This window comes from Equus quagga, chromosome 10, assembly GCF_021613505.1.
Source record: "Equus quagga isolate Etosha38 chromosome 10, UCLA_HA_Equagga_1.0, whole genome shotgun sequence".
NCBI lineage: Eukaryota > Metazoa > Chordata > Mammalia > Perissodactyla > Equidae > Equus > Equus quagga.
Genome location: NC_060276.1, coordinates 103,550,602 through 103,564,379, shown reverse-complemented (window position 1 = coordinate 103,564,379; position 13,778 = coordinate 103,550,602). Strand labels below are relative to the sequence as shown.

Sequence of the window (13,778 nt, the reverse complement as noted above, 5' to 3'; positions counted from 1 at the left end):
AGTTTGTTCCTACCTTCATTGCTTTCTCCTTTTCATTCTGCCCTCAGTGATCAGATGGAATAAATCTTTTTCTACATATATTTCACAAAGGGGCACCAAGAAGCTTTGTGTGGGCATCAGCGAAAGACACAAGAATTTCAGGACTGTGGCCTGACCCACTGTTGGACTTTAACCCTGAGTATTAAGCTTAGATGGATAGCATCAGTTAGAGAAGGCCCCTGTATTCAATGCCACACTGCCACACCTCAAAGAAAATCCAATATTTCAAACTTCAGGATTATGAAACAGATAAATAAAGAGGCTATTACATTAAAAAGAGATTCAACATAGGTTTCTTTGAATGACGACTAGAACATTCAACATATGATTCAGAACACATTCAAATCTTTCTGAAGAATAAAGCAGAAGACAACAGAAGTGGTTTGTATAACATTAATGTAAAGTTCCCAAGTATTTTATTTACATTTGTTGTTCATAGCCAATGTGTCTTACCATCAGATCATTCAACCTGTTTTTACCTCAAATGGATAAAACCAAAAGCAGGTGAAGAGCAAGGTAGCCCTGATTTTCAATAGAAGCGTTAGGTCAAAGAGAGCACACTGTGGTGGACCATGTTCCACGGCTACAGAAGCTAGAATCACGGTCTTGGAACTGGAAGAGATCATCTATCGAACCCATCGTGGGTAACAGAATTGAGGTCCAGAGAGGACAAGTGATTTGCTTAAGCCCACATAATGATTCAAGAGCAAAACTGAGGTTGAAATGACACTGTGGGCTCCAGCCAGCAGAGACCAAGCTGCAGCATACTTGTCTTGCCAGCCCCCCAGCCCTTTCACTGCGAGCCAGTCCATGTACCCCTGGAGCTCCAAATCTGGATCTGCCTTGATCTTGGGGGTTGGTGTGGAGCCCAGAGGCTAGAAGGGAACAGGTTCATTTCCTCTCATCACTACCACAGCAGATCAGGAACCACTCAGCCTTTCCACCTTTCGCTACTCCCCAGCCTGGAGGCCTCTGGAGAGAAAATACCTTGGGGCTGGATGCAGGCTATCCCATAATTACACTTCTGCACCTGCCAGAACCAAGCCACCATGAATTTGCCTCCACCTTCACAGAGAAAACAGAGGCTATCAGATAAGAGAGGCTTTCAACTTTCAATACCCTTCCCCTTACAACTTATTCTTACCCAAAACATCCTTGCCACCTTCCTCACCACCACTGTGAGAGAGGAGTCTCTTTTCCTACCTGGAGCCAATTCTTCTACTTGTGCAGTGGAGCCCAACTTCTCCAGCTTAAGGGTCATTCCCTTCTCAATTTCCCCATCACTTTCACTCTCTCCCACTGGCTGTTTCCCATTTATATTTAAGTGCAAGTTGCTACCATCTTAAAAGAATGAGCCAACCAAAAGCTTTGACAAATTGCATGGATGAACGGGAGAATGGAAGGAAAGAAAGAAGAAAGGAGAAGAGCTACCCTCTCTCAACCCTAGACTCTGATTGATCCCCTTTTGAGTCCTATACATTCTATCCACTTCCCCTCTCAGTCAAGCTTCTACTTCCTCACCCTTTTAAAGGCTCCTCAACCTATTGTCATCTAGTCTCTGTCCCCACCACTTCGCTGAAACATCACCATTGACCTCTTCTTTCCAAATCCAAAGGAGACTTTTGCTTATTACCTCATTTGATCTCTCTGCCACATTTGGCTGAATTGGACATTCCTTCCACAGAACTTACCCTGCCCTTGGCCACTCGATCTCCCAGGTACTTGAGAAATACCTGTCTGTCTTATTTTTATGATCCTTCCTCTATTGGCTCTTTAAATGGTGTTCCTCGGGGTTCCATCCTGGAAAGATTCTGGGGTAAAGTAGATTAATTTAACCATATTTCATGTAGAGACAGGCAGATAGATATAAGGAGCTTTCTAATAGCTTTAATTACAGCTCTTCTATTTTCCCCCTTCTAAGAACCTGAGAGGATGGCTTAGGGTCAGTTACTTTCCAGAATTACCCTATAGTAGGATTACCCTGAGGCACTCCTGCTACTTAACCATTTCCATCTAGTTCCTTCTCAGCTCAGAAACTGTCTGACTCAATGGATGATGACATAAAGAGATGGAAAGACATCCCATGTACATGGATTGGAAGAACAAACATAGTTAAAATGTCCATTCTACCTAAAGCAATCTACAGATTCAATGCCATCCCAATCAGAATCCCAATGACATTCTTTACAGAAATAGAACAATGAATCCTAAAATTCATATGGGGCAACAAAAGACCCTGAATTGCTAAAGCAATCCTGAGAAAAAAGAACAAAGCTGGAGGCATCACAATCTCTGACTTCAAAACATACTACAAAGCTACAGTAATCAAAAAAGCTTGGTACTGGCACAAAAACAGGTGCACAGATCAATGGAACAGAATTGAAAGCCCAGAAATAAAACCACACATCTATGGACAGCTTATCTTTGACAAAGGAGCTGAGGGCATACAATGGAGAAAAGAAAGTCTTTTCAACAAATGGTGCTGGGAAAACTGGAAAGCCACATGTAAAAGAATGAAAATTGACCATTCTTTTTCACCATTCACCAAAATACACTCAAAATGGATCAAAGACCTAAAGCTGAGACCTGAAACCATAAGGCTTCTAGAAGAAAATGTAGGCACTACACTCTTTGACATCAGTATTAAAAGGATCTTTTCGGACACCATGTCTTCTCAGACAGGGAAACAATAGAAAGAATAAACAAATGGGACTTCATCAGACTAAAGAGCTTCTTCAAGGCAAAGGAAAACAGGATTGAAACAAAAAAAGAACCTACTAACTGGGAAAAAATATTTGCAAGTAATACATCTGACAAAGGCTTAATATCCATAAAATATAATGAACCCACACAACTCAACAACAAAAAATCAAACAACCCGATCAAAAAATGGGCAGGAGACATGAACAGACATTTCTCCAAAGAAGATATACAGATGGCCAATAGGCACATGAAAAGATGCTCATCATCGCTGTGCATCAGGGAAATGCAAATCAAAACTACACTAAGATATCACCTTACACCCATTAGAATAACAAAAATAACTAAAACAAATAGTAACAAATGTTGGAGAGGTTGTGGAGAAAAAGGAACCCTCATACACTGCTGGTGGGAATGCAAACTGGTGCAGCCACTATGGAAAACAGTATGGAGATTCCTGAAAAAATTAAAAATAGAACTACCATACGATCCAGCTAACTCACTACTGGGTATCTATCCAAAGAGCTTGAAATCAGCAATTCCAAAAGTCCCATGCACCTCTATGTTCATTGGAGCATTATTTACAATAGCCAAGATGTGGAAGCAACCTAAGTGCCCATCAACTGATGAATGGATAAAGAAGATGTGGTATACATATACAATGGAATACTACTCAGCCATAAAAAAGAACAAAATTGTCCCATTTGCAACAACATGGATGGACCTTGAGGAAATTATGTTAAGTGAAATAAGCCAGATAGAGAAGGACAATCTCTGTATGACTCCACTCATATGAGGAATTTAAACATGTGGACAAAGAGAACAGATTAGTGGCTACCAGGGGAAAGGTGGGGTGGGGGGGTGGGCACAAAGGGTGAAGGGGTGCACCTACAACACGACTGACAGTCAATAACGTACAACTGAAATTTCACAAGATTGTAACCTATCATTAACTCAATAAAAAATTTTAAAAAAAGAAATTGTCTGACTCAATTTTGCTCCCATCAATTTCACTCCCTCAATTTCACGTCCATCTCCTCCATGCTGATGTCTCCCAGATCTACATCTCCAGCTCAAAACTCTCTCCTGAGTTCCAAAACCAAACAATAACTAGACACCTCAGAATGGAAGTCCCCATGGTATCCCCAACATAACTCTCACAAACTCGTGTCCCCTGATGCTCCCATCTCAGTGATGGCACCCACTCACTGGAGCCAGAAAACTGAGTCTTCCTTGGTACTGCCCCACCCTCAGACTCGGTTATCAAATCCTGGGGCATTTACCTTCTTAACGTCTCCTACATCCACCCAGTTCTCTCCTTCTCCACCGCCCCATCCAAAACTCCAAACTTGTTAATTCCCACCTAGAGTACTGCACCAGCCTCCTAACCGAAACAGAATAGGATAGCATAGAGTCCAAATATGAAGTAAAGGAAAGTGATTTTTGTAAAGCTGTGAGTAAATACATGTATGTGCGTGCCATGCAACACAAAAAGTATTTATCATTGCAGCTTCTCAGAGCTCATCTTCCACAGGCCTGGACAGCCGTCTGGGCTCCTTCTGAAGCCACAGGTGGCTACTGAGCACTTGAAATTGGCTAGTCTGAATTAAAATGTATTGCAAGTATAATATACACACCAGATTTCAGACTTAGTATGAAAAAAAGAATATAAAATACCTCATTTATCATCTTTATATTGATTACATGTTGAAATAATATTTTGGATATATCAGATTAAATGAAATGTACTATTAAAATTAATTTCACTTTTTTAAAACTTTTTAAACTGTGGCTACTAGAAAACTTGAAATTACATTGTATTTCTACTGGACAGCACTGCTCTAGAGGCTGGTGGGTGCCACTCGCAATGGGGGCTGAAGATCCCCTCAAAATTAGGCTGACCCTTTCTATGACCAAAAATGGTTTGGGATCAGCAAGTTGTATCTTTTCTTCAAATGCAGGGACTTGTCTTAACTCAGGGATCAGGTTAATGGAGTTCTCCCTGCTGAGAAGTACTATTGCTCAATGGATAAAATTTAGCTTAAAAGCTGCACAAAGTCCACTATGTTAAAATCAAACTTACAAAAAAAGCTCTCTTAAGGGATTTCAGCATCCTGGCATGCTTCCACATACCAAACTACTGCCTCCTGTTAAACAGAAATGATCCGCAAGGGCAGGGGCTGTGGATTACTTCTTTTATTTCTCTCCACGGCACCTGGTGCATTGCTGTACGTGGAAGTTGCTAACCAGCTGGCTAACTGTGGATCTTGTTGGTAGGTGACTGTTTTCTCTAGTCACCTTCTAAAGCCCTGCATCACTGAATACTTTAAATCCTCCTCTCTGCCTGAATGAGGACACACACACTCTTTTCATTTCTATACGCTCAAACACCAAAATAAAACAAAGAACCTATCGTTCTTCTTATATTTGATTTAGATTTATTTCTTGTATAAGCAGTTTAGTATTAGGCAAATGAGGAGTTGGAGGGGTAGTAAAAGTACAGACTTAAAAGAATGGAAGAACCTAATCCATTGATTCCATGCTCGATATGCCTGACTATTATCAATCTGCAAGAAATGGATGTTGCATTTGGACCAGAACCAGCAGGAAGATGTCTAATAATAACCTTGGGCAAAATTCCAGTTGACCACAGTAAATGCCCAAGGAAGCTCATGTTTGCTTATTTTTACCAACGCAGCTCATTAAGTGGCTCACATTTAAAATATATGCTGCTCTGAATGGCTAAATGGATAGTGATACTAGTAAAGGAAGCCATTGATGTCTCTGGAAATCCAGTCACCTTTCTGAGCACTAGCGGGTGAGTGTCCTACCTCCCAACTGACATAATGCACCTTCTGCAAGACAGCAGTCTCTTGGCACTGTTCCCCTTTGAAGTAAAGCCTGAAATGAACTCCTGCTAACGTGGCATATCAAACCAGCCCTTTTTTATTTCCAAGGCCTTCTCAGTTGATCCATGGTACATCTATCTTCATAGTAGTGACTACGGCAGGCTGGAATTACAACTTCCTTCTGACAGCAGAATGCACTCCTAGAAGAACTTGACCAAGGTCATTAACTAAATCCGTAAGCAGACAGCTTTCAGGGTGGCTGGGCCTTGTTAGAAAGGATTTATGGAGCACCTGCTGGGCCCAGAGGATTTTAGGCATAATCTGAGGGTCGGGGAGATATGAGGACACAGTCCTTGCCCACAAAGAGTCCTCATCCCTCAGGTGTTAGGACTCCAAGGAAGGCTGTTACACCATATTGCCCAAGGCCACTCAGTTTTTTTCTTGACAGTCAAGCTTATAAGTCACTTTGCATCATGTTTAAGCAAGAAAATAGCAAAGAATGGAAAACAAGTCAAGGATCAAGAATAAACATTGTAACAATAGAAAGAAGAGTTCTCCAAAACATCTCAAACCCCAGCACCATGGTAAAGTAGAAAGGGTAATACAGGATTACATTCCTAAAATAAAAGCTCTATCATAAAACCTAGGTAATTTTCTGTTATTTCTTTTCTAATTTATCAGTGTTATTTAATTCTATTTATTCCCTTCCTTTCTTATATTTTCTTCCAACAAAAAATAAGGCAGGTGGAAAAACTACATGTTTACCTTTCAGAAAAATTCCCCCTTGAACATGATTCCATTGGATCCTCAATATCTGTATCAATTTGCTACCTAGAAGAATCTGAAAGACAGATTGCTTTAAAGTCCTATTTATTTACATATGCCAGCTTCCCGCTTCATTTCCTTAAAGGACTATGCCAAGCTCTGTATTAGAGGCCAGAGATACAGTGAGGACAAGACAGGTTTCTACTCAACATCCCCCTGGCAAACTTTGACTCACTCTCATGGCATTTATGAACATCTCCTTTCTGCCCCCACTGCAACTGGTAACACACCTCTTCGCACACTGTGCTCTTATCATCCCGTATGGAAACGATCTTTTTCTCTGTCTGTCTCTTCTAGAATCTCTCGGTCACAGACTACTTGAGGGCTCAGAACTCAGCAGTAGGACGTAGTAGCTACTCAATCAATGTGGGCTGAGTTAAAGCGGATCACAGTAGACACCTTTCACTGTAAATAGTATATAGACACGCATAGTAGACACAGGAACACTGTACACAGCTTCTCGAGTGCCACGCTACATAGAGAACACAGTTCATTACAAAAAGGGCATTTTACACAATTGCTGAGATTTAAATAAAATTTATATTTGCAGACTATGACATTCAGTGACATAAGTTCACATTCCAGGACTTGCAGTAAAACTTTATGGCCCTTTACAAACCCAGAAATGTCCTTTTCCATATTCCTAAGTAAAGTTAGAGTGAGTTTGGGGAGCCAATGTGTGCCTTAGCTAATACAATGAGAACCACTCTGGTAATTGCTACCTTTGGTAAAGATGATGTTTTGTTATTGAGTCCTGCTTCCTCTTTGTTGTTTGTGCCATTGAGCCAATTCTGACTCCTAGCGCCCCTGTGCACAGCAGAGAAGAACCCTGCCCAGTCTTTTAATGCCATCCTCTCCCCTTCTGCCGCTATATCAGACAACGCTCTGCTGCTACTCAAAGGGTTTTTTGAAAAAAAAAAGATTTTATTTTTCCTTTTTCTCCCCAAAGCCCCCCGGCACATAGTTGTGTATTTTTGGTTGTGGGTCCTTCTAGTTATGCTATGTGGGACGCCGCCTCAGCAGGTCGTGATGAGCGGTGCCATGTCCGTGCCCAGGATCCGAACCAGGGAACCCCGGGCTGCCGAAGCGGAGCGTGTGAACTTAACCACTCCGCCACGGGGCCGTCCCCTATTCACAGGGTTTTCATGGCCATTTTTTCGGAAGTGGGTGGCCAGGTCCTTCCTCCTAGTCTGTCTTAATCTGGAAGCTCCGCTGAAACCTGTCCACCATGGGTGACCCTGCTGGTATGTCAAATACCAGTGGCATAGCTTTCCGTGTCAGAGCAACACACAGCCACTACAGTCTGACAACCGACAGATGGGTGGTGTGGTTCCTGAGAGCGCCGAATCTTAACCACTAGACCACCGAGCTGGCTCCAATTTCCTCTCAGTTGTATGAATTCCAGTCTGATAACAAGCAGGAGGAGCCTGTCCTCTGAAGGGGAATCTCTCAGCTCTGCGTGCGCTTTCCAAAGTTAAGCAACTCAGCAGCCACACCCTGCTAACAGCTGTGGTGCCAGTGACCCACATGTGATTTGGGGCCATATGTTTGGGTGCTGGGAGAGACACAGAATTTATATAATTTGAAATATGAAGATATTAGCAAAGCTAAAGATCAACAGAAACTACTAAAAAACCATAAAAACAAATGCTAATATTTTCACTTGCCACTTACTCTTCATCAACAAACTTTGCTATTAAGTAATCAACACGTGCCTTAGTTACTAAAGTAAAACCATTAGCAAAGGAAAGTTGGGTTCTGAAGAGCTCTCGGTTCAAATCCCAGCTCTACCCCTTGGAAGCAATGTGACTTTGGAGAAGTCGCTTACCCTCTCTGAACCTCAGTTTCCTCATTTCTAAAACGGCAGGGAAGTGGAGGTGTAACATTGTCAGCTGTGCATGGTTCTTGTGAGTTATCTTCAGGATTAGCTGTCACGAGTGAAAGTGGAAAGCACTTGAACTTTCTTCCTTCCCTTGATTTCCTCTGCCCACCCTCTCAGGCAGAAGCAACCAAGGAGCAGAAGAGCTAAAAGGTGGAAAGGAAAAGAAGTGGGCACGAGAGACTGAAATGATACACAAACTAGAACCGGATGCCGCCTCTCTCCCCTGCCCTTTACCTGTCAGGAAGGTGCGTGAAGAAAATTTGGAACATTGGGTTTAACTTTAAAAAATATATTTTGGGTGATCTTGTAACAAGCTTTTAGTGGTCAATTTTTTTCTCAGTGCTAGACCATGAGTCATTTAGTGGCTCAAAGGAATCCCTCGGTAGCAAACTTATTGGGATGGTTTGTATCCCATGAGAAGATAGTTACTATATTGTGTAGATCATTCAGTAAGTGACTTAAATATCGGGAAGCAGTTAATTCTAAATTGCCCTAAGAAAATATATTTTAAAAAGTAAGAACACAGTGAACAAAAGCCCACAGCGCTCTAATATAACTCCCTTTGTTTTCATGTTTTAGGAAGTTGTTCTAAGCCTGACTTTGAACTCTTAATAACACTTATGAAGAAGTGACAGTTCCATGATGGGCTGGCCTTGGAATCCGTGAACCCTCAATTCGGGAGTTCACAGAAAATGCTACATTACAAAACCCTTTTTTTAAAAAAACCTTTTCCCAGGGTCAAACTCCACAGCCAATCAACATATTGCACCTTTTAACTTGGGGAAATTGCTAGAGAGAGGATAGCTCTAACTAGTGCAGTGCTTGGATTTGAGGGTTCAAAAAGAGGTCTCCCCAAGTTCCACAAGATTTCAGGCTGCGGGAAACCCACCACCCGTTCGGTGTTTTTGATTCCTTAAGGATACACGCTGTGGTGGTTGACAACCATCTTCCTCATTTACTTAAGGAATCATAACCAGTAGCAGAGAAACGGATCAAATTTGGGATACTACTTACTGAGACTGAAGGAAGCTCTGAGCGTCCCGTCTCCACACTTTCATTATTAAAGGCATGCGGCCCCTTTTTAAGGAAATGTAGCTTCCCCAGGTTCCCACTACCTGAAGAGACATCCTCACAGCACACTCCGGAAATGTTTATAATTCATCTAAGATACACATTATTTTTAAATACATCACTAAGGGACTCTGTTACTTATTTTGAAATTTTCATACGAATGGGGAAGTTTTGCTCCCACGGTCGTTTTCATTTTTTCCAAAATTGGCATTAAGCACCAAAATTAGTTGAGGACCGAATCATTCCTTAGCTAGAATTTAGAACTTAACGCACCCGTCCCAAGCTTGGCGAACACAAAACCATTTTAAAATCGCACCGTAGGATTTTTATCTTCAGAGGAGAATTCACCTAAAAGGAAAAAGGCCATCCCCTCCTCCCAAGGCACAAAAACACAGCATAGCCCGAGAAGCCCGTTTCCTACCCAGCCAATACAATAATGCTTTGTAAGCTGAGAGCAGCGCCCAGTATAGAAGCTAAGTATAAACAGCTGAGGAGGATTAGGCGGCAGCTCCTTTCTCATTTACATGAAAATCCTCTAAGCATCGTTTTCCTCGCTGGCTGCGGGCGCATAAGGAACTCTTTTGTGCCATAGCCATGCATTCATTTGCATCCTTTGTCTTTACTTACCAGTCGAGGCTGTGGGCATGTGTGCTCTATTTCCTCCATGGTTTCTGAGGGAGGCTCATTGGAAAGGGATTTTGGGATACCTGTTTCTGACTCAGCATCAGTGGTAAGTACTGGCATGGCCAGTGAATGCTCCCTCCAGCTCTACACCCTCGGAGTCTCCTCCCAGGCAGAGAATGTTTTCTTTGTCACGTATTTTTCTCTTCCTTACCCATCCCCCCTCTCCGTCCCTTCTTTCTCTCTTCCCTGGGGGAAGTAAAGAGGTTACCCCCCACCCCCCGCCCCCCGTCCCTTTTCTTCCCAGAGAAGCCAAGAGGCAAGGCCTCAGTTTATCACTATAACAACCAGACGGCACTGGTGCGGCGGGTGCGGGATACAGTACCTCATTTGCATGGAGCGCGCTGGTTGGCTACTGTCATCATAGTACCACTCCGCCGGGGAGCGGCCGGACCCCATTGGCTGGCGGGCCGTGCCCACGGGGTCCGAACTTGCTGCTTTTGTTTCTTCCGTTTAATTCAGCTGCAAAGGTCTCAGCCCATTCTGCCGGGCTGCACTATCCAGATAAGATAAAGCCGCTTCCTGAGGGGCCCAGGACGCCCCGAGAAAAAAACATAGCCGACCTCCACTAAAAAAGGACCGTGTCCCTGGCGTGAGTGTGTGATGTGCTGTAGTCAGAATTTTGCCAAGTAGGAGTCACCCTGAAGATAAAGCCACTTTTGAGCCCAAACTCCCTGTGCCCACAGTTGCCAGCTGGCCTCGGAGGGCCTCTCAGGGCATTTATTGTGGGCGCCTGAGTGTTCACCCCCTTGACTGCAACAAGAGCACTGGCAGATCCCCGGAGGCCTAGTGTAGCCCTGGAGCCTACCCCTGGGGCTCCGCTGGGTGGAACTTTGAAGGAAGTAGATTGTCTTTGACAACCTGCCTCCCACCTCGGACTGCCCTCCCCAATTGCTCCTCCCTCAGCCGCTCCTCTCTCTCCTCAGCTATTCAGAGTTTCTTCAATCAAGTCTTGCTGTTGTCTGCCCTTCAATACACTGTTCCATATGCTGGTCTATTATTCCTCTTCTCCCATTTCCCAAGCACCCTGCTTTCAGCCACATGCTCATGGCAATCACAGGAACATCCTGGATGGGACCTGCCTTAATATCTAAATTGTCCAGGAATATTCCCCATTTTAAGAGGGGCGTTCTGAAGATTCACACTCAAGGAAAAGAACTTACAAAGCTATTTGTTCTAGTGAAATATCACACTTTTAATAACATTAATAAAAATTATGGTGATTGCTAGCATTTATTAAGCACAGGCACAGTGCTGGGTACTAGATCTTGTTTAATCTTCATAAGAATCCAAAGAGCTTGATCCTATTATTATCCCTATTTTACAGGTGAGGAAATTGCAATTTAGAGTAATTACTCAGGGCCTCATACTCATAAGCAGGGGAGCTGGGATTGGAAGGGATGTGGGGAGGGCAGGAATGCAGCAGCTGTAGTAGTAGAAAAAGCACCAAGGTAGGCATCCTCTTAAGTCCCTGGGCTTCTAAATCTTTCACTTTAATGTGACAAATAGAAATGGCAAGCAATAGGATGTATTGGAGTATATGAGGAGGCCATTTGTTTGGTGTAAACCTAATCGCCTGACTTTGTTTTTCCAAAAGGGCCTGACTGGCTGTTGAGCATGCATTGTATATCCCCTTTAAGCATTTCCTATGGCAAGAACAATGGCCCTAAGATAAAGGTGCAACTTCCCCCCCCCCCCCACATTGGCATTTTCTTAAGGATAAGCATCTTTCCTTAGGCTAGGAACTGATGCTGTGCTCACCTGTGACCACCCAGCTCGAGACAACAGACCTGCCACCCTGCTGTGTCCATCGAGACAGCAGACCTACCTGCTGTATCCAACAGAGAAGTCTCATGACTATTGTAAAAGGGACATTTCAATCATATGTGAAACATCCTCTTTGGGGGTATGTACTCTGAACACCCCACTTCTTTGGTGCCTTTTCTTCCTTAGGGAAGAAAGGCCCCTGGCCATGGTCCTCAGATTTTAGCTCAGAATAAACTCACCCAAATTTTCATTTATAGATTGGTTATGAATTATTTTCATCGACAAATCTATAGCAGTGGTTTTCATCCAAGTGTGGTCCAGGACCAGCAGTACCAACATGAGCGTCACCTGGGAATTTGTTAGAAATGCAAATTAGTCCCTCAAGACTTGATTCAGTAGGTCTGGGGTGGAGCCAGCATTTGCATTTCTAACAAGTTCCTAGGTGTTGCTGATGATGCAGATCAGGGGACCATAATTTGAGAACCAGTAGTCCAAAGGATGAGATAAAATTACCTGCCCGCCTCCCTTACAGAAATTGGGAGATCAAATAAGATATCACGTGAAAGCACTTTGCAAATTAGAATGTGCTATACTAATATAAGGGGGTATTATTTTTATTCTCAAGCAAAGAGGGCTAGCCTTAAAAGAAGAAAATGGATTCCACAGCAGATTTACTATTTGACAGATATAGATCCTGCCACTTTAAATCAGAATGACATCACTTGACATCGCAGTTATTACTTATGCTTGAGAGAACTCCAGAGATGCAAGAATTCCAGTGACACTTTGCTCATCTGCAAAAGGGCCTTCCTACCCACTTCCTACCCTTTCCTTCATACCCTATCTGTCCTGGAAGCACAAAACACCTCAAGCTGGAAAAGCCAAGACTTGCAATACATTTAGGAGCCCCTTCCCCCACCCCACCCCCTACCTTGTGCTGGGTGATGTGGGATTGAGATTGTTCATCTAATCTCAATATTTTTTTGCTTACAGTGGTGATTCTCAAAATGTAGTCCCCAAAGGAGCAGCAGCAGCAGCCCTGGGAACTTGTCAGAAATTCTCACTCCCAACTCCAGACCTACTAAATCATAAACTCAGGCTGTGGAGACCAGGAATCTGTGTTTTAATGAAACCTCCAGGTTTTGGAGGCATTCTGCCACATGCTAAAGCTTGAGAACACTGCCTAGAGCCACATGATCCCACTGGAAAGCACCTAACTCCCTAACCCCCACTGTGTTCTGGGCCACTGAGCTGCCAGCTTGGTTTCTAATTGGTCCTCCAATTCTCTCTCCAGAATGGGAGGCTCGCCCATTCACCTGCCTATTTAGCAGAGTCCTGATGTCTAGAGGGGTTCTTGTGAACCCCTCTTGCCCAAGAACCTAGACCATGCCCTTATACCCCACCCCAGCCAGCCTTTTCTGTCTCAAAGTGGACAGATGCCCCCTTCCTCCCCTCCTCGTCCTCCCCGTCCCATTGAACCAAGATGCTGCCTCTACCTAGCATGAATATCTTCATTGTGTCACCCAAGTCAGCCCCTTAGCTATCAGTGCCACTTTGTGCTAAATCCAAGTCACACCTGACACATATTCAGCCCAAGTCCTTGAATCTCACCATTTAGACTTCTAACTGCCTTGAGGGTCAGCTCCACAATTCCATTCCCACTAATCCCACTCCAGCCTTGTCTTGGTTTCCTCATGCCCCTCCCCCCACAGCCCCATGCTTGCATCTCAGTGTGTCTCACAGTCCTAATGGGCAGAAATAGATTCTTTCAGGCACCACTCTGAGAGGAGTCCTTACCAGCTCCACCCACACCGAGGACCAGAGTCTTGGCTGCTATTGCAACCTGATTCGGGAACTTCTTGATACCTAAATGGGTTCTTTCAACTTGGGGGCTTCGTCATGCCGTTGAGATGATTAGCTGAGAATGACCAGTTAATTCCACACTATGGAATTAACTTTCCATC

General features: G+C 43.6%; 1 protein-coding gene across 4 annotated transcripts in view; it reads right to left on the bottom strand.

The window, feature by feature from the left end:
- The window catches only part of PCYT1B (phosphate cytidylyltransferase 1B, choline), a 123,772-nt gene that overhangs the window by 89,932 nt on the left and 20,062 nt on the right, over positions 1-13,778 (bottom strand). For 2 of the 4 annotated variants that reach the window (XM_046674161.1, XM_046674164.1), the window contains exon 1: positions 9,994-10,169. The exons of 1 other annotated variant lie outside the window; for it this stretch is intronic. In XM_046674161.1, the coding sequence (XP_046530117.1) occupies positions 9,994-10,110 (117 nt within the window). In that variant the 5' untranslated portion in view covers positions 10,111-10,169. Of the gene's footprint in view, positions 1-9,993; positions 10,170-13,778 lie in introns of those variants that run through there. One more of the 4 variants, XM_046674165.1, reaches the window with a different exon arrangement.